Here is a 26,035-nt window from a genome sequence, read left to right on the forward strand (position 1 = left end):
TTTCTGGGTGTTTTAATGCTTTAAACAGGGCTGTGCATTCAGCAGTTATTTGTATAAGCATTCTCCAGGCATTTGAAAAAGACTTCTGTTTTCCAGAGAAGAGGAGGAAAGGGCCGGAAGGAACTACGTGGGGCAGAGTAGGGGCGAGCAATAAGGGAGCAGCCAAAATAGAGGGATTTGGGTGAGCTCGTGTGGGGGTGGCTGTGGGCAGACACAGTGCTGCACATAGGCTTGATCAGGCTCCCCCACACCTGGTATTAAATCAGAGAAAAGCCTTCCACCTTCTGGTGCTGGGAGTTATGCTTTTTAGAGCCGAGTTCGACAGTTGTTATTGCAATTTTGTGGTGCTCTTTTGATTTACAGCTGTTTTTACGACCATTGAGGCAGCCACAAATCGAGGAAATCTCATAAAACAGAGAGTAAACGTCTCCTTCACAACCCAGGCAGAGTTTTGGCATCCGTGCTTATTCCATAGAGCAGGATGTGTAAACAATATTGTGTCCCCTGAGTGGCTGATATCAGTACAGTTAAGTGGTAACAGCTTGAAAAATGCATTTCTCGTATATTGGTGGTAAAATTCGAAATGGGCCCCCAGGCTAAAGTAAATTGGTGACATTTTGCAGCAGAAAGAGGGGGGAAAAAAGGGGAAAAAAAAAAGGGCAGCAATTGGAAATGCAGAGCCCCAGCTTTGAAAGCAGTGGGACTGGAGCCAAAGTTGGATTTATCTGCATTATTGCAGTATGGAAGTAAATGGATCCACCACACTTGTTGCAAAGCGTATCTAATTGGAGAAGACAGATTATATGTTGGCTGCAAATGGGGGACTGCCCCATTCACCACCTTCTTGTACAGAAGATGAGGTCAGTTAATGCCATATTTAATCAAGGTACTACAATGAGAGCTTCTTTCTTGACTTGCTGTATAGCACAGGAGAAAAGCCTGGTGACCCTTTCCTGTAGAAAGTAGGTGAGTGCACTTCACTGCCCTTGAATGAGTGAGGGATAGGAAGCCAGATGCTTTGCAGATGTGAACCATAGGCTTCCTTCCATGTTTTTGACTCTGCAGCCTCCATTTGTAGGGAAATTTATATGCTGTCCTTTTCTAAGATGTTCCTCATTCCTTCTGTTGGGTCTTTAAATACATGGCTCTGTGGTGTGCCTTCTGTGGTAGGTGAGGGTGTCCACCAGTGGGAACAGAGCTGTGGGGAACAGCAAGTGCAATGGAGACTTTTTTTTTCCTTAAAATGTAGAAACACGAGACCTGAGACGGAGGGAGAAGGGTTGATGGGCATACCTGATAATGAAGTTAAAAGAGTCAATCTAATAAACACCAGAGAGACAGCTTCTAGAATTTCACCATGTTTTGGGATTACTGCATTCGTATTGTTTACCCAATGAATATTTGATGTTTCCTTCATGTATAGAGTTGCTGTTACGTGGTGGGGGTGACAGGAGGTGTTGTCATCCTGTAGCTTCTCTGTCTGATTACCCAGGGTCTGCTGAGCATAATGAGTGAGGGTCCAGTCCAGCTCAAATTAATCTGGTGTCTGTTGGCGAAGGAGAGCCATGAGAAGACCTTGGGCAGCTGTCTGCTTCACAGAACCTGGCAGGGAGCTCTCAAATAAAAAAGCTGTCGTTCCTTTCCTGGACTCATACTCAGCATCTACTTGCCCAGTTCTAATTAACCTAATGGATGGTGTTAAAAGTGGGCATCTGCAAGGGTTTGTAGACCAATAATCCAGGTGGTTCGGGAAATAGTTTCCTCATTGGATCAAGAGAGGGGGAGAAGGCAGATGATCATTCATTTTTGATTGATTTTGCTTTCCAGTGCTGTCTGAAAAGAGCCAGTCTGAAGATGTTGAGTTAGGAGGTGGCAGCGCTTTATTTCTGCAGTTTCCTTGGGCAAAATGTGAATGGCCATTCCCCAAGATCATGCACACACCCAGCACTGTTGGTGGTAAAGCTACAGTGAATGACACTTTTATCCAGAGGTTATTTGTTAAATTCATTACTGGCGTTAATAGAAAGAACTGGACAGGAGGTGATTGCACTGTTTGCTTATGAATGTCTTCATGTTAGTAGCATTTTTATTAAAATTTTACCTTCTGGAGTCATGTTACTGCATGGGAATCTCAGCTTCCACACATTTTACACTTCAAAGGAAAAATCCAGCTGTGTGTCTTGGTCTCAAGGATTAAACTTGAAAACTGAAATTTAGAAATGAATGTTGACAAATGTAGACAGATGTCCAAATTGGTTTCCTTTAAAGTTGTATTAGATTTTAAATCTTTTTAGTGGGAGTCCCCTTGGTTTTTATAATTATTTTGCATTCTCCTGCCACGAGTACAGAGCTGGAGGGCTGCAGCAGGTACTAGCACTGAAGCAGAGGAGAGCAATCCCTGAACCACAGTCCACTAGCAGAGGCAAATCTCTAAATCTCTGTGCTCTTACAGCAGCTGAGGTGCTCAGAGGGGCAGGGCCAGCACTGCTCCAGTACAGCTCACATGACTGTAATATTCATCTTGTAATAAGAATCTCTCCTACACATAATTCTGGTGGGAATTAAATTTCCCAGTAAACCTCTTAGCAAGGCTGCTGAATTAAAAAGAGGAGATACTTCTTAGGTGGTGAAGCCTGCCTGAATCACACAATCTCAGCAGGAGCTGCTCCTGCCTGCCAGTGCTCCTGTGCCCGGGCACATCCTAACACTGCTTGTCAGCTGCTGTTGGTGGGCCAGTGGCCCCATCCAGGAGCTCTGAGTCTCATGGGATTTGCCTTCACGTTCAGTATGAGCACATCCAGCACGCTGCAGCTGTGGGTGAAACCAGGGATGTGCTTTGTGTCCAAACTGAGTAATCTTCTGCATGAAAGGGGAGCCCACTTCAGCAGCCCCATCCTCCTGGGCTGCACAGCTGTACAAGGAGTGGACCTGGGAAAGAACGGTGCTTTTGTGCAGCACAGTTATGTGTTTAACATAATAAATGTTTATTGTCCTCTGGAGCAAAGGAGCAATAGGCTAAATTATAGCCCGGGGAGGGAAAGCTAGAATCATGAGGTATAGGCTGTTAATTATCTTTTTTTTTTTTAGCTGTCATAATGTACTGGTGTTTGTCTGCAGCTCCCCCCCCACCACTGCTCCATTACCTTCACCACCACTATCTCTTAAATATCTGCTTCCCCTACCACTGGGCCCTCCTCCTCTCTGGCCTCCTGCTCTTTCATTTGTAAGGCATCTCTGGCCTCCTGAGAGATTTGTGACTTCTCTCCCAGCAGCCGCTTACGGTGATAAAGGCCCTCAGACTGCCTCTCTCTGATTAATCAGCTCTCGTGCAGCCTCGATAGGGTGTTAATTTGTAAACTCAGTGGACAGGCAACTGTGATAAGCCTCTGCAGCTGCTGTGTGTCTGCCGGGGGGATGGGCAGATAAGGCTTCAGCCCTGGGATGCAGCCAAGAAATATTTTGGAGCGATGAATTAGAAACAACAACAACAAAAGAGCCTTCTGCAGAGGAACTCCTTTGAGGTTGCTGTGGGTAAGACAGCAAGTTTCAGTGGCAGCAGACAAGAGCCGCTTTCCTGATAAGTTCCCTGACCCCCCAGGCCCAGGAAAGGGCCACGTCAGAATTTTATCCACAATGGGAAGTTGTGTCAGAGGGATGTCCGTGTGTCACATGCTGTGGTCTGGGCTAGGAGGACAACGCGATCTTCTCCGTGCCTCGTGTACTCACTGCAGTTAACCTGATGCTTTTCAGAGAATTTGATGCTGGTTTGTCAGGGCTGTCTGGCATGACATGTCACCTGCAAGAAAGGGATGGATGCTAAGGGTGTCCAGAACAGCATCGGTGTCAAATGATTTTTGAGCACCCGTAAATGTTTGCTCTGTGATACGGTTCACATAAAATTCTGTATGGAATCCACTATGTATCCAGTGTATGGATTAAAAACAAGAATACAGCATTTTCCCTAGAGAGCAGACCATGCTGAGTGGTCTGAGACCCAGAGTAGTGCTTTGAGAAATAGCAAAGCTGAGGGTTAAGCTTTGGAATACCCAGGCAGATTGGAGAAGGCTGCAGTGATGACAGGCATGTATTCTGTTTGTCTGCTCAAGGAGATTATGTAGACTGTTTCTGGTGTGCTCATGCAATTTTCCCTTTTTAATTGATTTGATTATGTTTTCTTCAAAAATTGAAAGGAGGAGATATTTCACTGAGTTTTTATCAGTGCTTTGGTTCAGCTGAATCCTAATGATCCTGCCATTGTTGGCCTCCCTAATTGTTCTAATATTATCTGACAACATGCAACAGACGATGGAAGCGGTTCCTTCCCTGTCTGCCAATGCAGGTTGTTATTCAGTTCATTTTTGAACTGCAGCAATCCTCAGCCAGACAGTGACCTTTTTATGAAATCAAATGTCTTGCAAAACCCTCTTGGTCTCTGAACTGTGATTTATAGCCATTTGTGTTGGAGAAAGCTGCAGGTGGGATTTGGGTGACACATAATTGGTTAAAAGATAAAATAAAATGAAGGTTGCCCTGCTGGTACAGTGATGGCAGGAGCTACAGGAATGAATTGCTTGGCAGTGCAGAGCCTGGCCCTCCTCCTCCCGCCCTCCTCCGTTTCTTGCCAAGTCCTGTCTGGCAGGCCATTACAATGATAAATGCAGGTAGCTGGCAAAGACCACAGCTGAGAGTTTGTTCTAGCATGCCAATCCCTGCTTGGCATTCCCAGTTGGTGCCAGCATTTGCACTCTTACTCAGTTTGACGGAAACCAGGACATGAGGTGTGAATTTATGTCCGCATCCTTCCAGGAGAGAGTTGGGATAATGAAATGCCAAGGCAGCCCTGGGAGCAGCAGAGTAATTTGGTAGGTACCAAACAACAGTCTGCCACCTGTCATTCGCAGCACAGTCCCTGCTCTCCCCCATCACTCTTCCTACAGTGCAGCCTTTGAATTATAAGAAGTTTTAGATAGTTCTGCAAAGAGCACTCGCCGTTCCCTTTGATTTAGTGCAAATAAAAAGCCATATCCCCGCCAAATAGATGGGCTGACTAGATAGGATCAAGCTGTAATGGCAATAATACAAACTGCTGTAGCAGTGTGTTACACAGCGTTCCCAACCTTTCCTACCTGAGGCAGGTTTCCCCTCACATTTGTAGCAAAAGATAAATCAAATCTGTGCTTGCATTAAGTGAGTGTCTGGGCAATGAAAAAATTTTGAAAATGGAAGTGTAGGCTGAAGTCTGTTTTGGGAGGGGGTCAGCTCTCTGAGAAAGGCACGAGCACTCTGGTGTTCAGGGTGTTTTAAAGCAGACCACACAAAGCCCTTTTCTCAGTGTGTCATGGAGAGCTGTGTTTCCCTGACTGTGGTGTGTATCTGTTGCCTTTAACGCAGACACATCATTGCCTCCAACTTACACTGAGAGCTGCAGCCTCATCCAGTGGCACATCCAGACTGTCCTCTGGATGCCACTCACAGACTAGAACACCCAGGAGCATGTGAACGTGTGTTATGGGGAAATCAGTGCTGATTAAAGTGGAAAATAGCAGAAATGTAAAGTGAAAGTAGATTTGGTAGTGGCTGGGGAGCTGAGGTTTGAAGGAGGAAGATCCTGCGATAAAGACCAAGTGCACCCTAATTTAAATTAGGACACACAGGCACACTAACATTAAGCAAGTATTTTGGCTGGTTTTAATGAGGGACAGCTGGAAATTTTCTTTCCTTGTTGGTGTCTCTGGAAACAACCGAGGAACCTTCTGCAGCTGTCTGACGAGGTGAGGTCCAGGAACTCCCCTGCTTCCTCCCTTCTCCTCCTTCACTAAATTTTTTTTCAGTACATGTATCTATTTATTTATTTATTGGAGCTGAGCTGGGAAGGAGAGGGAGTTTGATCTTTTCCTTTGGGAGACAGCAACTGCTCAGAGGAAGATGAATCATAAAGCATCGCTAATGGAGGGGATGGGAAGGGGAGAACTCTGGGCTGCAGCCATTCCCCAGGGGCTGGGGGGATGGTTTGAGGAGAGAGGGAAGAGGAGTTAGCAGGCCTGTGCCCCAAGGCTCTGATGGCAGACATGCTGTAGGTCAGATGTCCCTCTGTGTCAGAGGATTCAGTCACCCTTTGTCACGGGAAGAGGCACATCTGTGCAATAAGCAACACACCACAGCAGCGTATGTTTAAGAATTACTGCTGCTGCTCAATTTAAACTAGTTTGTTCAGTCCCATGATGGTTGTAAAATGATGAGGAACATGCTCAGGGTTCAAAACATTGTCAATTTAAGCTTATCACTGTCTTGCCAAAAGAGGACCAAAACAAGATGTCAAACTCGTGGAGGAGCAATGAGCTTGGTTCCTCACTGCCCTGCAGGACTGAGTCAGACTCCATACAGCATTTCCTTCGGTGCCTTCCAGTTCTCATCCACTTTGCCTCCCATTCCACTTGCCACTGTGTAAAGTCAGTGTAATTCAGTGGTGAATTAGGACCAGTGATCTCTGCTTCTAGGCTCTCTATGGCCTAATTTAATCTATGTTCCCAGACTCGTGCTAGCTTCTCAAGGGGGCTGTTGCAAAAAACAGTCATGGTTATATAAACTTCTGAGAGAAATGAGCATTCTTGGAAGAAAAAGTGACAAAGAGGCGAGTGCATGGTGACAGTCCCTTCCAGGAGCAGAGCAGTACTGAATATGTGTGTGCTAAATGAATGTAGGTGGGAACCTCAACAAGTGTGTTGCTGTATGGAAGTACAGTCCAAAAAAACATTTTGTTTGTGAGCATTCTATAGAGTAAACTCATGAAAGATACAGAAGACCCATCACTACCTCTCAGAGATGGCCTTGAATCATAATTGAACTAGAAGTATCTGTGGCATTTAAGGCATTGCCATATCAGTAAGTAGTTGCTGGTTTGGGGTGTTTGTGCTGCGTGTTTCACTGTGATGTGTTACGGTGTAACTCAAGGTACAAGCGTATCGTTAGGATTGCTAGAAAGGTGGAGACTCTTGCTTTGGGAATATTATTTATTATTAGTCCTTATTTGCACTGGAGGTCTACAGACAGAATTTCATAAATGATCCCAACTATCAGCTGTAACCAGATTTTTCAGAACAACCTGGTCACCATTCAGGTTTCTAAATGGATTTTTGGAAATGCTCTATAGCCGGTAGCTCCAGTCAGACTGATGCCCCAAAGGCAGCTGCTGAATGCTGAGCCCTCTTGAAAGCCCAGTCTATAAATTCTGTGGGAAGATAATCACAGTGTGGATTTGTAGAAGTCCCGTTCCCTCTTGCTTAATACCTCACACAGCTGGGCTGTGCTGTGTCCCAGCCAGCTGTGTACCACAAAGCTGGATATTCCTAGAAGGTTCACAAAAATGAGTGAATTGCAGGTCCAACTTTTCTTTTGTCTTCCCAACTGAGCTGTGGTTTCTCTCCAAAACTAATGCAGGTTTTGGAAAGACTGTAGGCTACCTTGAAACATCCCCTCACAATGCAGGCAGTGTTACCCATGGGCTGCTTCTATATCCTGAAATGTGTAGAGCACTTTGTTGGTCTTAAGGGGGATTTTTACTGTGGGGTTTTGTGTGCATGTGTGCTATTTCTGGGCTACTCTTGCACCTTTCCATATGTATCAATTTCCATTTCCTACAGAGAATCACAACCCAAACAATACCTTCCTGTTTTAGTTATTGTTCTCATATTACTGGATGAGGGGTCTGGTATGAATGACTTGCAGAGTGAACTGCAAAGTAGTAAAGCAGTACTGATGTGCTGAAATTCTCTGCTGGACAAACGATCAAGTGGCGTTGGAGTGGTTGGTAAAAGCAAGGGATACAGATCAAAGCAAAGAATGAAAATTGATCCACAATTTTCAGGTAGTGTCCATGCTTTATGCTAAAACTTCCTTGAAGTGTATCCAGCACTTCTAATACAGTCCAAGAAATCTCCCAGAGAAGGGTTTTCTTGTGAACTTTTTAGTGCTTGCTAAGTTCAGTAATTGTGCAGTCTCTCTTGAGACTGGCTCTTGGCTGTCTAGTAGATAGGCAGCCATCCAGACCTAAAATTTAAACTGTATTTTACTGTCTCCTCCTTCTGCCTACTGTACTGGACTCACGTGGAGGGAATGCTTGGCTTTTGCCCTGTACATGACATACATACCAGGTCCCTAACACTACTTTGCTTGTTCCTTGTGAACCAGACCTGCAGCCTTATTAGCAGTTTCCCAGTGTCTTGTTATCAGGCTTGGATCTGGCATTTGGTGTTCCAGGAGATGGCATGAAGGTCCACAGAGCCTCTGTTTTGGTGATAAGGAGCAGTTCTATTCCCTGTTAGCCATTTATAGGCCACGGATAAAGGGGACAAAAAGAAGTAAATGCTGTGAATCCTGACATAATTTATAGTGCTGTCTGTGTCAGGTGATGTTGTTCTGTTATATATAATCATTAAATTATTAATCTGCAAGAGTTCTTGCACCTTTCAGCTGACTTGGGTTGGTGGGAACCAGGATGGATGAGGCATGGACTTCATTATGCCTCACTGCTCACCTTCAGAGCAGAGCGTGTGCTACATCCTTTGTGGTTACCACCTCACATTTGAGGAAAAAGCTGCCTTTGCTGAGCTTTTAGTGCTGAAAATTGAATCAGTGTTCATATGTGCTGGGTTCAAGGGGAGGAAGGGGGAGGGACTGCAGCACCACTCCTCTGCTTGCTCTCCACAAAGCAGAAAAGGGCAGAAATGTTATTTTCCTCTGCAGTGTATTCAGCCTGGTTTCAAGCTGTCACAGAACTGGGTGGAGGCGTTTTCCCCCTTAGGTCTAGAGTAGAAAAGAAAGAAAATCAAAAGGTGACAGAGGATTGGTGACTTCATTGACTAAGCCACAAAGGGGACCTGGAAGGCTTGGTGTCATCGAAAGGGTGCTGGGTCTTAGAGATTTCAGCAGCATGAGGTTACCTCAGAAACTGCTGCTCTGAGGACAGATGTCAGATATGCTTCAAGTGCCACAGTTGTTACTGGGGACGAGGGTGGGACTGTGCAAGCAGCATTTTTATGAGTACAAGCCTGTGGTGGGTTCTGTGGCTGTGGGCTGTGCTCCAGGGCAAGGGAGATGAGCAGCCAGTGAACAAGGAAGGGTGGAGGTGTCTTCTGTCTGTGAGCTTCAGGCTGGGCAGGTCTTGCTGCCTTATGCAGCAACAAAAAAGAACTTGAAGGGCTCGTGAAATGGTTCTTCAGATGGAGACAGGCAGGAGGCAACAAGAGGGGGAAAAAAAGGAAATTTTTAGTTTCATTTTGCAATCAAAGAACATGTGATTTCCTGTGATGGCTTGAACTCTGCATAAAAGACTCCAAATGGCTGGTTTTGTTCACAAGGGAAGAATTCCACTTTATTAATATTATTTTTAAATTCCTTCTTAAACATATGCAAATGATTTGCTTGGAACAGCAGTATTTGGGAGGGGACTTGTTTTAGCAGATGTGTTGGTTTGCTGGATTTTTTCACTCATTAGTGGGCTCCCTCAGACACATAGGTTTTATTGTACGCTTTCTTTAAAGGGTGACTGATAGGGTTGAATGATGTATTCAGGCTCTTCCTCCCCCAGCTTCCCTCCTGCCTTTACAGCAGCTCGCAGAATATCCTATAGCACAGGCGTTCACTGTTTCAGAACAGTGCTCGTGCCAAAAACTGCTCAGATCTGGAGCTACAAATCACCAGAAGTGAGAGCAAAAGTTACTGTAAACTCTAGGTGTGAAGGTTTGTGTCTGTGAACTGAAGCTGCGATGTTGAAAACGCTGCTCTGTAAATGTTGACTCTGATTGTGGAAGGCGGTGGCACATGCTGATAGCAGAAGACTGAGCAATAATCCGGGTGTTTTACTTTGTCTTTAAAGTGAATTTTCTGGCTTGACTTCCTCAAACATTGTTTTTTATATAGTCTGGACCTGTAGCACTGAGAACTTTAGCTCCCGGCCGAGCGCTGAGCCCGCGGTACCGAGGTGCACGGAAGGGAGCGAGCTGGTGGCCACCACAAAGTGGTGGCTGTGAGCCCGGACTCTGCAGACCAGGGGAAGCACAAAGCTTCTCCCAGCTGGGGTGGCTGCCACGGGCAGAGCAGGTCCTGCAGCCGTGGCTGGCTCCCCAGGAAGGGCTCTCCCAAGCAGGCTTCCCTGGAGGGCTGCACACTCCAGCATCTGGACCCGGCATGTAGGATTTGTGGCTCAGCGGCCAATTTACTGCTGGGGCTTTAGTGCAAGGCACGCCGAAGTTTCATTGCCTGTAAAATGGGGGAATCTTATTTATCCACCTGCCACGTGTCCCAGTGCTTGTGGAGCGCTTTGAGAGTAGGCCCTGGCTTTGTGTGAGCTGTTAGCATGGGTGAGTTCCCAGAGCCTGCAGATGTGTTCTGCGTCCGTGGTGACTTGGTGTTGATTATAAGTGAAAAATCTCCTAACAATGGGTTGTAAATTCAGAGTTGGCTGTCAAACGTTTTATGCACCACTGTTGTTGCTGCTGTGTGACACTGTTACACTTTCTTTGCAAACCAGCCTAGGCAAAACCTTGTTTAATCCTGGTTCTTCCTCTTTTTAATCCATGCAGTGAAGGGATCGTGCAGGTAACTGATTTTCCCTAAGATTTTAGGATCTTTTTGCTGAGCTGTGTAATGATCATACATGCCACAGCTACACGTGCAGCTTTGTTGTGGACATAATTCAGAATTTTTTTCTTATGTGTCTCAGCCTCAACCTATTTTTCATGTTGTTTTCCCTCTCTTTTTTATACATTTGCATTAAGTAAGACATTCAGTGCTTGCAGTGCCACTTTTCTTAGAAGTAACATTAATGGATCACTCTTGCTTCTTACTATATCTCATGCAGAACTTCTTGCATTTTACTATTTGTTTTTTTCCTTCTGAGTCGTCATTTAAAATATATAGCAATGTAATACAATTTGTAGTGCTCTTTATCATGCAAATCTCCCAAGGCACCTTAGAATAAAATCAATAAAATAAAAAAAAAAAATCAACTTAGTTCAGCCATGTGTTGAATTAATTAATTGTTTTTAAAGCAGAGCCAGGGGAAAAAGGCTTTTTTCACTTTCAGTATCTTTTGCTCGTCAGCTTTGTACTTCACCCATTTTATTCATGCAGCAGTCAGTGCCAACACGTTGATGATACTTTCTTGTAGATGGTAGTAATGTTGATCGTGCTCCTGCTCCCAGACCAGCTTTGATTCTGGAGAGGCTGCTTGCTATTTTATCAGATAGCGAGGAGGAAAAGCTTATGCTGAAATCGGTTGACTGCTTGATATCAGTGGGGGGAGGAAAGGAAGCCATCAAATTAACTCATAAAAGCTTTAGTTACCATGAATGGACTTTTTTTCCCTGTCTGTCGTTATCATCTTGTCTGTAACCCAGTGACCCTGATTATCATGAAGCTGTTTACAAGGTTTAGGTTAATTGGATTTCTTTAACTGTTTCCCAGAGCTGTGAGGAGCACAAATACACTGCTGTGAAGTTCAGACAGCATAGTGCAACCCAGTCTGCAAGGATACGGGCTTCTTCCAAGAGGAAGTCATTTTATTTCATACTCAACTAAGTGCATAGCAGCATGTACCTGTCATTTGGCATAATATTGAACAACACCCTCCTTCATACAGATGTGTTCAGTTGCAACTTGTGTTTCCAGTACACAAATTACATTTTGCATGTTCAGCAAGAATTGAGCTTATTTTCAGTGAGAGAGCCTTTGAAATGTGTTTTGGTTTCTTTTCTTTTTTTTTTTTTCTTCAGCTTGATAGCAGTTTCACTGGTTTTGTTTTTATATGAGGAATCATGGATAAAATAGCTGTGCATTGCATGGCTGCCTAAATAAACGAGACAGGAGGATGTAGTTGGGTGAGATCAGGACAGTCCTCTTGCTTGGCTTTCATCTCCTCAGGATGCATGCTCGTTCTTTAATGGCACAACATTGCACCCTCCAGGTGCAATGCGCAACTGCAGGTCTCCAGATAACCCACTTGTTTTATGAGCTGTGTTTTTGTGAGCAAGCCTTCCAAATTTCTCCTTCACGATTATTCACCCTCTCTTTCTCTTCCTTTTTCAGGCTTCTGTAGGCTCTGAGAAGCTGTTCTCCCCTGCAGCAAATAAAGGTAAGTGATCTGGAGAAATGCTTTCCTTATTGTACAGCAAGAGATTTGGGTTGTGAATCCGTAGCGTGTGAATAGCAGGACATCAGTTTTGCCAGAGCCTGTAGCTTGGCCACACACATTGTCATAAAGATCAGCTTTACAGGCTTGTGATGATTTAAGTTAAAATTTAGAGCTGCATTGTCTCAGTGTGGGGTGGGACTTCTTCCCTTCCAGAAAGATTTGTATTAAGTGTCTTGGAGAGAGGGATTACTGACAAAGGAGGAGTCAGTCCTTACTGTAGGGGATATGCTTCTCCCTCTAATACAATCAAATCCTCATTTCTTTTAAAGAAATCAGTATTTCAGTGCTGTCTGTGTCATCCTGACAAGGGCTTACACATCCCTCCCCTGCTAGTGCCCACGGAGCATTTTGCCTGTACATCTTGGTTCTCCAGGACGTGGTGGAGGGTGCTCAGCAGGGCGCAGCTCCCCTCCTGCTGTTAATGACAGTTACCTGTGATAGGCACTGGGTGTTGCTAAGAGACTGCCTTGTTCCACATCCCCTTGGGGGGCACAGCCACGGATCTCTAAATAAGCCAAGCCCTCCTCTGAGGGCTCAGCACAGCCATAAAACCGGGCTGCTCTGCTTTCGTGTTCCCAGGGATAATCTCACTGAGATGGATACTGGGCAGAAATGCCAAACAGCCTTGGAGAGGGCAAACTGTGGTACACGGTGGAAAGCATTGTGCTGGGAATGGTTTCACTTTGCCATGCAAGGAGGTTTGTGTGGCTCCAAATTAATTGCCAGGGCTTGTGGCTGTCTGCAGCATCCTCTGCGCTGAGCTGCAAAATAAAATCAGTTCACAGCAGTAGTGGATGTTAGGGGCATGCAAATACCCCAAAGCGGAGAGTTGAGGCCCATCAACAAGAAGTGATGAAATAACCTTCTTGCATTTTTTCAGTGGGGCCAAGAAAGGAACAATTTGCAGTTGTGTAGGAGGAGTAGGTGCCGGACATAGAAAGGCGTTTTGGTGGCTGTGTGCTCCATCACCTGGATCCAGGCCCAGTTTTTAGCTGGGCTCTTCAGCAGCAGTAACCATTAGGAATTCTCTTTCTTTCCAAGCTTTGCAGATTTTCAATGCCAAATGTGGAAACCGATGACAAGCCCATTATGTTATTACATTTGTAGATATTTTTACAAAAGTATGCAGCTTTATCTGGGGGAAAGAGGGAAATTTAAACAAATGGTGGGGAAGAACATTTCTCTTCTCTCACTTGGCTTGCTGATAAGGCAAACCAGATTGCCCATATGGCACTGCCTCGGCAAAACAAAAATCTTGCCATCCTGCATAATGCCTGGCACAGAGATCTGCTGGAGAGGCTTATGTTGAAGCGTTAGCAGCTTTGTTGGCTCCTCCTTGTGCTGAAGCCCAAGATCCCCCACCTCTTCATATCATGGAGCAGCTCAGCAACATGAGTTTTCAAAATACCTCCCTATCAGGAAGTTAAATGTGCGAAAGCCTGTGAATTTGCTGTCTTGAAGTTTGCGTTCAGTGCTGTTTATATCTCTATAATTTCAGCCTGTTCCTGTTTGCTTTAATGTGGGTGTAGACATTGCCAGCTTTGGGTTCAGATCATGGGTTTTGTCTCAGACTTCTCTTTTACCCTGGCCCTGTAACGGTGTACCTTGCTTATGGCATGGCCTGCCATCGTGGGCAAGCTCCCCTGGGGCTGCCTCAGCGTTTGGCACTTGGCTTGACAGGTGAGAGAAATTCGCCTCTGCAAAGATTTTGTGCAGAAACCCAAACAGTGCTAAATTTTACCCCTCGCCCTGTTATCACTCCCGCAATGCAAGAGCCAGATTTGTCTCTTGCACATGCAAATGAACGCCGCTCCTACGCGACCAGGCTCGGGGATGCCATATGGCCGGGAGAAAGTGACTTTCAAAGCATTGCACTTAAATTCCTTTTGTGAGATAAGAGCGTTGATTTAAGGCCGTGTTCTCCGGGGCTGGAGCCCTGGTGGCTCCGTGGGGAGGGGATTAGCTCGACACAGTTTCCTGATGGGCACACGCATGGTGCGGCGCGTGCTCGTCCTCTCCCGTGGGCATTTGCACTGTGCCCTTCTTTTGTAAACACCGGAGGCCTTTTTGGAGAGATATTAGCTAGCAAATGTGCAGCATCCATGCTGCAGCTTTTATTGAAGGTAACCAGGCTTCTAAAACACATAAAGTGGATTCATTGTCTGGTGCAACTCCCCTTGTTCCCAGTTCATTGTTCAGTGCAACTCCCTCTGTTCCCACAAACTTTCCCTGGGGATGTGTTTGGCCCTGTGTATTTGTTTTATGCAGTCCTAGTTTATCAGCAGCTTAGCAATGCAATTAAGTATTAAGATAGGCGGGTTACGCTTATTTGAGGCTGGAACAGCTGTAAAATGTAACCTTTGACCGCATTTGAGATCTCCACAAAAGGCCGGAGGAGCAGCGTCTTTTGTCTGGGGCTCTCTGGGTAACGTTTGCCTTTGCCCCCTCCCCGGCGGGGCCGCGGTGGTGGCCGTGCTCCTCCTCCTGACACCAGTTCATCCGCAGCAGATGCACGGCGTGGATGTCCACTTCGGGGACCAGTCACTATTATGCTGCAGAGAGAGGTGTCCTGACCCGGGGTGACCTCAGTAGTCACAGCTGTGAAATAGGCTGAATGGGGCACTTTGAGCTTCCAGCAGAAGAGGAGATTAAATCCTCTCTGTGAGGAAATAATAATTAAAAGTAAGAGCAGAGAAGCCCCGATCTGCTCTGCTGACAGTCTTTGTTTTCTGACGCAGAAAAGTGTTTGTTTGGCCAACTTGTCACTGCAGTACAGGGTTACAAGGGCATTTGCTGCTGAGGGCCGGGTGTTACATCCTCCTGGAGAATAAATCAATAAACAAATAATAAAGGTCTGTTTGCTCTCCCATGGAGCTTCTTTCTCACAGGAATCTGCCAGCCTTCCTTTTTCTGAAGGGCGAGTACCAGGAAAGGCAGGGGAAGCATAGGCGAAAGCCAAATCTGTCCCTCTGTCTCCAGGTAGGAGCATGAGGCAGAGGGGTGACGGTCAGGGACAGGAAGGCAGATGAGTTGTGGGGCTGAGGAAGTGAGAGGGACGGTCACCCCGAAGTCATGGCAAGGACCTCCTCCTGCCTGCCGTGATCCTATTTTGAAGTGTGTGGGGTAGGACAGTTTGTATTTTCTGGACTTGAGCGTTGGGTCCTCACTGCTGGCTCCCTCCAGCTGTGGGCTCCCCTTGTGGGTCTGGCTGGAGGCACTTGGGCTTCCTTGCACCAGTCCTTGCTCCAGAGCTGCTGTATGCCGGGGAAAGCAGGAGAGGTTTGTACCACAACAGCCTTGCAGCTGCAGCCCAGGTGACCTGCTGAATCCCCAGTGTTTGAACACAAGGCCACTGTAGCAGTGAGAGTGAAATGGATGTCTTAAAGGAGCTGTTCTCTTGCTTGGTTTGATAGGTCAGAGGCTCCAGGGAGGAAAACCTCCATCGAAAAGTGGAGCCTGGGCAGCAGCCAGGGTTTCTCCATTCATAACCCCGGGCAGGCTGTGAGTGGGGAGGTGCCTGTGAGATGAAAGAAGTGTCCAGGAGCCCCTGGGGCATGAGATGCCCATGGAGGAGCCAGACCTACACATCTCCATCTGCCCTGCAGCCCCAGGAGGCACTGGGCAGCAATGGGGGGGAAAAAGCTTTGAAGTCTGTTGAGGACAGTATGTTGCTCCTGTCTTTGGATCCGAATCAAGCTGGGCACGGAGGGAGCAGTGTAATCCATCTGTCTGGTGGCACAGAGTGGCTGGCCAGGACCCAGCCCTGCCCTGGCTGCTGGGGGCTCGCTGAGCTCCATGCCTCAATTTCCCCCTCCTGCGAAATGAAGACTAATGCTTGTCAGCCAAGTGCGCTCAGAGACTTAATTAATGAATGTTTGTCAAGCGATTTATCAAGAGATCCTTTTAATGAGAGATTCCATAAACAGTGAAGGCTTCATTTTCATGGCAATAATAAATGACAGTGAAAGTAAGTCTTATCCTTCCCCCGCATATGCACCCCCCAGGAAAAAAGATTGCTTACCCTCCGCTCTTACTTCTCCCTGGGTTTCTAGGCAGAGGGCTTTGAAGTGCTATCTTTCATCATGAACTGTGCACATCCTCAAAGCTCTAAAGCTCACAGCCTGTGTCTTATCCCTCTGACAAGAGAGAGGCAAGCTTTCTCGGCATGCAGGTCATAATTGTCAGCCATGGGATGTGCCGCAGCCACCCGCCCCAGCGGGCTAATGCAGCTTATGCTTCTTTGAAGTTCCCTCCCTTTATTTTCTGTCCTCTTGACCACAAAACTGTGCCTTGGGCCAGTAAGAGAGATTTCTTGTTCAGAGACGACACTGAGCTCTGACAAGCACATCTGAACCAGAGAAGAACCCTTGTTCCTCTGAGATCACTGCTCCATAATGTTGTTGCCTTAAGGGTACTGTCTCTCCTTTTTCTCTCTTCTTCTTCTCTTCCTTTCTCTTATTCCTTTTTTTTTTCTTTAATTCAGCACTAAACTGTCACACTAAATCATTTTAAAAGCTGGAACTACAAAACCTCCAGTGTAGGACATGCTGTTAAAAACTGATGGTTATTACTGTGAGATGGGGTGAGAGGGGAAAGGAGGGGCAAAGGGGGGCAGGGGCAGAATGGGAGAGCAGCAAGTCAGCTCTCCAGGAGGAACCTGTGAGTGCCTGGTGAAGCAGAAAACAACCTGAACGCAGCTGAGCTCAGAATACCATGCTTGGCACAGGTTTGCAGCAGCACAGCTCAAAGGATGCTCAGCACTGACAGGGGAGTCAGGAGCCCAGTGTCTCCCGGGCTTGCCGCAAGTGCTGCCTGTGTGCCTTGGTCCTGTCCCCCGGCGCTCTGTCTGCAGTTGGCAGGGCCAGAGACTCCCTGTCTGGGCTGGGACAGCATCTCCTGTAATCAAATCCACCTCTCCTTCAGGGCTTTACCTTACTGTGCCAGGAGAGAGGGCTTTCCATCACTGGAAGGTCTGCACAGACAGGGCAAACAAGTCTCACCGCACCTGGTCAGGCAGTTAGCTGTGTTTTACACGAATGGAGGTCAGGAGAGATGTCATCAGTTTTCCCAGTTTTCTTGTGTGGGGTCCACAGTGGGATCTGAGCTGCATCCTGTCTCTTGATCTCAGTTTTATCCCCATGTTCTCGTTACATTTTGATGAGGTCACCATCTTGTGCTTGATTACCTGCACAGCCAGGGAGCTTGAGGGGGATGGTAATTTACAGCTGAGCCTTTGGACAAGAGTCCACCATGATTACAGGCATGCAAAAATTTCCACAGCAGCATCTGTAATAATAAATAAAATAAGTAATGCATTTATTTAGATAGCAGCCATATTGCTATGATTTATTACAGTGCTCAGGACGCTCTGCAGCTGCTCTGCTCCCCATGCTGCATCTCTGGTGATTTTATCACAAGCTTACTAGACTCTGTGTTTTTCATGAAACCCAGGCCCTCAGAGGATTGTACCAAAATCTAAGATTTAATTTTCGTTATTTAGGCAAAACTTCAGTCTTCCTGACTACAGAGAAGAACCTAGAATTTTTGATTCTTCTGTGCTTCATAGCCAGCAGGCAGTCATAAAGAAGCCCAAATACTTTGGTTTCAACCTTGTTTTAAAGGTAGTTTGTGATCTGTAAATGCTTCTGGGGCTGGCAATACTGGATACCCTGACTTTAATGATAAATCCAGTGTGTAAGCCCATCCCAGCATCCTCCTTTTGAAAAGTTCTATCTAATTTTGCCACCAGGATGAGTGAATTCGCTTTCTTGCATATGTATAGGCATAATTATACAGTGGTCTGAGAAGGAGGACTTTGATTTTCAAAAAGCATGGGTAACCAAGATAATCACCCAAGTCACAGCCAGTTACCCACATCACAAATCAAAACTGAACACAGAAAATAGTGCAGTAGGTGCAGTCTTTTAGTACTGTAGTTTTCTGATTTTGCAGGCTAGGCTCTGGAAAGCTCAGCTTTCTCTTTGGGAATGGGAGTGCACTCTGTGTCTCCCCTGTTAGCTATTTGGTGTGTATCTATTATCCAGGCTATAGCCATCCCTATCTGCAGCAGCTCTCTGTGAAATTATGATGGACAAGCAAGAGACCATTCACCGTAACCACACTGTCCGGTTAGTTTGGTAAAACTCAGACTGCAGAAGTGGATAATTTATTAACTTTGACACAAACTGAGTGTTGTGTGCCTCCCAGAGTGAGAGCTGCCTCGTGCAGGCCAGCAGGGTCTGCTTGCACTGGTGGCCATATGGTTTGCACAGCCATCTCCAGGCTTCTCCCCTTCCACTGAGCCAGCATAGAGCTTTCTTTGTCGCTTCAGGCTGCAGCCAGGAGAGTTGAAAAGTTGAATTATAAACATTTCCAGGCCTTCTGGTTGGTATCTTGTGTTTTGTTTTGTTACTTTAAGGATGTGGTGGGGTATGTTGCTGCATTCCTGTCAGTGGGATTAGAATGAATAGAAGCAATACTGTAGGAGATAAAATGTGTTTAATTATTTATTTGAGAATTACAGACTGAAATTGCTTTTTGATTTAAAGCTTCCAAGTCATGGATATGTTTTTGGAGTAGAGAGAGACTCACAGAAACATATATATGCACAATTATCTAGGGTAATGTAAGAAGTCTCTTTGCTCAACTGCCCTTCCTCCACAGAATTTGTTAATTTCCTTAAAGATTTTAAATTTCAAATGCGGCTTTGTTAAGTATCACAGAAAGCTAACAGCATGCTGTGCTTTGCCCACCAAAACGTAAATAAAATAAATAAAGTCTTCATTGTATAAATGTTATGAAGTGGGTGGTTTATTTTCTTTAATTATACTTTTTATTTAAAATAAGCTATAAAAGCAAAATATTATATATCCTGAATGGGCCAGCACAAGCTCATATTGATTGAGTAGGCACATTCTAGCTTTTTTCAGTTCATGTAAAAGTAGATAAAAGGACCATCAAACTGTAAATCAGAAGAAAAAGATAGAAATTCCTTCCAAGTGCCTGTAGTAGTTTACATTGCCTAGGCTTTTAAAGGACGTTTGAAAGATACCATCTTTTTACTCCTTGCTTGTAGTTTGTTTTTCTCTTTTGTCGAGTAGCAAAAGCCAATGGGTAAAGTCTCAGTGCTGTCTGCAGCTGTGGTCCCTGGTTGCATTTCAGCACAGAAGGATGCTGTAGGGTGGTGATGTTAAGAGCAGCAGCTGCAACCCCCACAAAACTGTTGGGTCTTCTCAATTCTGCTTTTAAAATACCTCAGAGACATGTTTTATTCATGGGAGATTTTGTAAAGCTTCAGTTTCTGAGCAAATTAAACGCTGGGTATAAACCTGATTCCCTCTTCCAAAGGGCGAGCAGTGCAGGATGAGAGGAGGTGTGTGGTATGGGTCTGAGCTGTGCCCAGCACATCCCCAGGATTTAAATCAGCCTTGCTCCTTGCAAAGGAGAGTCCTTGCTCTCTCCAGCCGCCCAGCCTGAGACTCTGCTCAGCCCAGGCTTGTGCTGGTTTTCCCAGCTCTCCGATGCCCCTTTCCGAGCTGAGCAGCCTGGGCTGTTTCTGTGCTAGTGGAGCTGTTGGACAGGCTATCCCTGGGCAGCTGTGCTGGGCTCTGTAATAGCCCGTTAGGGACTCCTGCAGACACAGCAGCCCCTCACAGTGCAGGTCACCCGCACGGAACAGGGCAGCCTGGCCATCCAGAAGGGATTTGACAAGGCAGTGCTGGTGCGGGGGGAGCTGGATGTGACCCGGGTCAGCTGTGTTTCCTTCTGGGCAATCAGTGGAGTGATCAGTGAGACCAGGGCGTGCTGTTTAATTGCAAACGGATCTGGCTACTCTTTGTGTGCAATGCTGGTGAGGTCTGGGAGTCCCACCAAGAGACTTCAGGAGCAGAGGATGCTGTCAGCATGTCGGTGCTTCTCCTGCTCCTCTCACTGCCCCTCTGGAGACTGAGTCCTTCCTCCTGGGGCAGGGCTGGGACTGATGACAGGATCCTGCTGTCCTGATCAGCCTGTAGCAGTTCATGCTGTTTCTGGTTTGGGCTTGATTTTTCTGTATTAGCTTCATTTGAAATCGGTGCTGTGAGTGATGGAGCTCTCTGTTCCTGTCCTGTGGGAGGGGAGGAGGGAGGCCGGGTTCGGGGTTTGCTTTCAGCCATGGGGTTCCTGCCGTTTTCTTCTTTAATAACCGCGTGAGCCGTGCACGCATGTGCTCGCTGCTTCCCTCACCTCCGTGCTTCGCTGGCCATCCTTCCTGCTAACAAGGGCTGAACACATTCCCCGTGGAGCCTGTTAATGTTGCTGCCGAGCTGCCTGGAGACTCACAGCATGAGGCTTTCCTTCCATCTCTGCTGCTCCGGGCACTCGGCCCCGGCTCCCGGCCTCGGTTCAGCCAGGTAAAGCCATACTGACTCCATTGACTTCCCTGTATTTATTTGGGTTTACACCAGTGTATAAGAGCAGGACTTGGCAGAGTGTTTGTGTTTGCGTGTCTGTGTTTCTGAAAAGGATACTTGTTCTAGTTTGTTGGGTTTTTTCACCAAACAGTAAATATTTTCTTGTAAATTGCTGGGACAGAAAAGTGATTACAGTGCTTTTAGTTCATGTAGTTGCTTTAAATGGATGGCAAAGACTTGCAGGAGGTAATAGGAAATTAAAATCTTTTAACCATCCTGCAAAATTTATTGCAGAATTATATCCCCACTTTGGGATTCTGTAGGACAGTTCAAAAAGCCTTTGGAAAGGTTCTTGTTCACCATTAAATTTTTAAAGTTATTGAAGTAATTTTATGGAACCCTATTAAGTTTTTGAAGAAACATACTGGTTTCATCACTAATAAATTCTTAAAGGCTTACCCATAAGGGAATAGTCAGTTCCAGATCTCTCTCCAGTGAAGTGGACATAAACGTTTTGCCCTGTTGGAGATATATTCTTAAAAAGTGTCAGCAAGGTGAGTGGCAAAGCTGGGAGAGCATGATCGCACCCAAGTACATCATCAAGCACTGTGTTAGGTGTTTTGCCAGTCAACCCCGCTGGAGTTAGGGTGGACATGTAGAAAGTGGAAGTTTGTTTGTACCAAAATGTAAGGAAGAAGATTGCAGATGCATCTATACAGATAAATCCTGGTGTGGTGTTAAACTTAGACAATGGCATCTGTTTCTGAGCAGCATCATGTTCAAGAGAGGTTGCAGCCTTCTCAGAAAGAGACACAGTGAGGCCTGGAACTCCCTGTGTCTCAGGCACTCGCGGTGCTTTCAAAATAATACAAAATAATGTATTCACTGTGCTTTCGCACCACATCCAGAAAAGCACACAGAAACTTCCTCCCAGTGAAAGCAGAGCATCAAGCTGGCTTTGTGCTTCACTTAGTGCTCACAAGCGCCTTTGGTGTGTGAGTGCAGAGCCACCTGATGCACAGCGAATGGGCTAGCGGGGAAATAAAATTGTGTAATTGCCAGTTTCCTTCAATCCCACTCCCTCTCCCGTTGTGCATAAAGGAGCCTATTTAAGTCTCAGCTGGAGTGAAGCTTGGTAATAAGCAGACATCTATGAACCTGCATCTGCTGCTGCTGTCTGCTAGGTTTGTTCTGTATTTCCATATTTATTGGCAATCCAGTTTTGGGAGAGATCTGTCTGAACGCTCCGTGTCCCATACTGTGAAACCTGTGGAAGTTTAGTTTGTCCCTTCAGTCCCATGAGTCCTCATCCTTGGGACATCTTGGGAAGTGCAGGACCAGGCAGCAGCACCAAAGCTTACATCAGAGTTTGCAAACCCACCCCAAGCTGCATTGGCTTGCAAAGCCAGAGCTGCTCCCTGGGAAGCTCAGTGCAAAGCAGGGTGGCAGAAAAGGGCCAGCTTTGCTGGATGAAGCAGCTAACATTTTAAAGTTTCTCAGTATTATGTGATTTGGCTTCCAAACAGCTGAGCTGTCCCCAGCCACTTGCTTTTGTACATGGCTGGCCTTCTCTGAGCACAGGAGAGGTGCTCACAGTGCAAGCTCTGCAGAGACAACTTGATTTAATACAGGCTTAATGGCTGGAGGAAGAAATTTACAGGGTGGGCATTGAATGTTTATACAATTATGACCGTGTCATTATTTGTGTTATTGAACCAGTCTTTGAAACTGAGCTAGAAACATGCAACCAACAACTAGAATATGTTCATTGCATTCTGTACTGATCAATCGAGTAGCCAAAGTAGAGCAGATTATTTTATGCCTTTCATTGTATCAACAAAAATGTTCTCTGAGCATAATGTACCTTTTGGCCTAAAATATTTTTGTGTTACAGGCCAATGTCTGGGCTCTTTATGTCATTCTAGCAGTATGTGCTGTAAAGCTGCCTTCAGCAGACATCTGGGGACTCCCCACTGACTGGCAGCACACTCAGCCAAGCTTAGTCCTGAGGCCAGGGCAGAAAAGGGCCTGACTCAGTGGTTGTGAGCAGCAGAGCACCCTTTAGCCAGGCACACAAGTGGGAGTAATTCAGAGACCTCTGAAGGTACTCCAGATGGCTCTGTGAGCTGTGCCAGGAGTTCAGATGCCCCCGAGAGTCCGTGTCAGTCATCTCAAGGCTGGTCCTGTGAGAGATACTGCCTGGGCTACAGTGCTTGCAATCTCTCACAGCAATACCATTGCTTCAAACTAATAGGCCAGCCTGGCTACATGAAGAGCCAGAGTTTGAAAACACTGCCAGAGAGGCACTCTCCTTTTCTCTCATCAATTCTCTCCTCCCAAAGACTGAAGAGAACTAGGTCTAGGTTTTTGGCTCAGACCCCTGCCTGCTGCATACATTTCCTCCACCAAATGGACACAACTATAAACCTCTTTCTGCATCATTTCCTGCAGGCCTGTACTAAACATGCCACCCAGGTGTCCCCGTGTAAAGCCACTTCTTGCTGTGTCTGCTTCTGTTGCTGCTGGCAGACTTGCCTTTGCATGCTCACGGCAGGGCTCCCATCACAGCGTGTTAATTTTAAACAAACAAAGACTGCATTTTGATTTGGAAGGGACTTTCCCATCAGTTTGTGTCAGACTTTCTTTTAAAAGGAAAGGCTGGATTTTGTTTTGTTTTATTTTCTGTTTTCTTCTCTTTTAATATGATCCCTGCGATTTTGTTTTCACTGAAATATTGACTGGCAGCATTGCAAATTGCCTGCATGCAGTCAGGAGCTTGCCAGCACTTTCTTACTCAGCTAGCCGTCAAGGTTGTGGATTCCACCACAATCGGTGCCAGGAAAGCTGTTGATCAAAAATATTCCTAACATCTGTGAGTCCTCTCCATCCAAATGAGATGTAGTTACATTCTCCTTTTCCCTACGCTCCTTCCAAAGTGTTGCTTCAGACACCTAGAAAGCCCTGGTTGCAAATCATAAGCTGATCTCTGTTTGATTTGCAGCTCCATTTCCAACTCTGTCGAAATCCAATATAAACTTCGAAGTGCCCTTCCCCCAAGCATAATAAGTGAAAAAATCTGCCTCCAAAGGGAGAGCAGATGGGTTTGCTTTGCCCCAAGCATCATTTGATCCAGATGCTGTCCCATGCTGTCTATGGCCGCTGTGGTCACAGGCCAACAAGGAGGGTCTTGTGTGGGTGGGGAGAGAGGACAGGGTGCAGAGGAGGCTGCTAGGCGTGCCCAAAGCCTCACACACACGTGTGTGTGTGCACACACACAATTCTGCCTGCACAAGGAGGGGGCTGGGGGCGGGGGGGAAAAGCCTGATTTCCCTTCCCCCCCCCTTTCCTACCACTACCACCAATTCACAAGCCAACTATTAAATAATTAACGTACCCAGTGGGGCAGGAGGAATCAAAAGCTGTTGTGTTCCCAAGTTTTCTCTGGCTCTGAAAGGCACGTCTCGCTGTGTATTCTGGCACCTCGGAGCGGGTTTTCCTCCCTCCTTCGCCTCCCCCTTATTATCCCGTATGTGTGCTGGAGAGGGAAGTGGTGTTCCCAGCCCAGCGGGGGATGCCTGTTATTTCAGACTAGCAACAGGGGAAAAGGAACAGCCTGTTGCCTGATTGATGTTTGTTTTTTGTGGACAGACACCAAAGGTTCATTAGAGACGGAAGGTTTGGGAGGAGGGGGGCGGCAGCGGGGGAGACGCTCGCTCTTAAGGAACTATTGTACCCCTGTGCACTAACCTGGGCCTGCACTTTCTTTGACTCCTGTGAATGTCTCAGCTGTACCATTTTGGCCCTGGCAACTTTAGGAAAATATACACACCACAGAGGTTCCAGTGAAAGCTCTGTGATGAGGGGGGGGTCAGGGGAAAAGGAAGGGGAGGAGAGAACAATGCAGTAGGTTTTGCTGTAATTAATTTCAAATGTGCTGCTCATCTCTTCTCCTCGGGTTTCAAAGGGAACAAGGGGAGCTTGCAGGGCTTTTCCTACTACATCTGCGTCTTTCCAGAGGTGGGCTTGGAAAGGCATCTTTCCGTCCATCTGTGGGTTTGACCAGTCTGGCGATGCGGAACACCGAGGGCAGCACAAACCGACACTGAAAATGGTGTGCTGTCCAGAGGTGGAGGAGAGGGAGAGGAAGGAAGGGTGTGGAGGAGCTTCTCTTCTTACCACATTGGGTAGATCAAGCTGGAGAGACTGAGGAGGTTGGTACTGGGTAAAGCAGATTTCTCTGCAAAGAGTTAGGAGAGCACGTTTGCTTAAATAACAAATGTTGCTGTACGCTACTGTTGCTGGTGCTGAAATGCTTCCAGGTTTTGGTGCAGGTGAGCTGCTACAAAGCTTTTAAAGGTTTGGGTCAAAGTCGCAATCTCTTGGTCACTTTATGTCTTTGAAAAATCTCACTTCCTAATTGGGTGGTAACTAATAAATTTAGTGTTAAGCCTTTGATATTATGGCATCTTGAGTCAAAAGAGTTTCTTCTGATTGCTGTGTCTGAAATCTCATCTGTTGGACTCTGCTGTATCACACACAAAATAGGAGCTTGGCATCTGCCATAGGGCATTGTCCTTGTGTCCTTTGCTTTCAGGTCTTAGTATCGATGAAGTCACACAATTGCAGCAGTAAAGAGAAGTTAAATGGGCCTGTTAGACTATTGACTTCACTCCCCTCAACAAGATAACCAGATGCTAATTTGATAGCACTATGAATCTTAGCCAGAAAAATCAGTAAAACAGAAACTTAAATTGCACTAAATTACTGTTACTGCTTTAACAGCTCTATTTTCAACTTGCTTCTAGCTTAGAAGCTTGCACTGAACCCTGGTGCTGGTGGATAATGACTTCTTGTTTAAACACGTGGCTACTTTATGACCCTTAGCTCTTAGAAAAACCAACCTCAATATCAGGCAGTGGATATTTCTGAAGTTTTCCCATAAGGAAAACATTTCTACAGGGTGATTGAAGAAAGTGTTCTCTTTTCTGGTCAGAAACCAATTCAGTGCAGCCACAACATGCTGAATACCCCAAAGGTACTTGAGGTGGGCACTTGTTTGTGATGCAGTCCTCTCCAGGATGCCAGTGCTGGTGTGTGACAAGTAGAGCATGGCCATACAGTGATAAATGTTTCTGTGGTTCTTTGGAAGGGATGTAAATACTGCAGCGCTGTTCCAGGCTGTGTAAAGGAGTGTGTTGGGTTTTGTAGTCTTACAAACTAAATAGACTTTCTGGCACTGGTGTGGGGCTGGCTGCTGAAAAGCTGGTCAGTGATGGAGTTTCACCAAATGTATGTGCAGTGCGTGGGGTGAGGTGGGCATAACTTCAGGCTGTGAACAGGCAAAATTGGTATGGAGAACCAAAGATATGGGGAGAAGGCCAGAGCTTCTAAATGTGGCATATCTGTAGAAGACTGCAAGGACTTCAGACCTTTCTCTCTATAAATTTCTTGGCGA

General features: G+C 46.1%; 1 protein-coding gene and 1 long non-coding RNA gene across 26 annotated transcripts in view; one reads left to right on the forward strand and one right to left on the reverse strand.

Annotated features, from left to right (window-relative positions):
* Nucleotides 1-26,035, forward strand: part of FBRSL1 (fibrosin like 1) — a 505,508-nt gene that overhangs the window by 438,313 nt on the left and 41,160 nt on the right. For all 25 annotated transcript variants that reach the window (XM_068208749.1, XM_068208758.1, XM_068208756.1 and 22 more), the window contains one exon: nt 12,085-12,130. In XM_068208749.1, coding sequence (XP_068064850.1) covers nt 12,085-12,130 — 46 coding nt within the window. The remainder of the gene's footprint in view (nt 1-12,084; nt 12,131-26,035) is intronic.
* Nucleotides 16,077-25,681, reverse strand: LOC137484704 (uncharacterized). Its single transcript, XR_011004987.1, has 2 exons — nt 23,975-25,681; nt 16,077-17,476 (listed from the first exon to the last, which is right to left on the reverse strand). It is a non-coding gene; the product is annotated as an uncharacterized lncRNA (long non-coding RNA).

This window comes from Anomalospiza imberbis, chromosome 18, assembly GCF_031753505.1.
Source record: "Anomalospiza imberbis isolate Cuckoo-Finch-1a 21T00152 chromosome 18, ASM3175350v1, whole genome shotgun sequence".
NCBI classification, from domain to species: Eukaryota; Metazoa; Chordata; class Aves; order Passeriformes; family Viduidae; genus Anomalospiza; species Anomalospiza imberbis.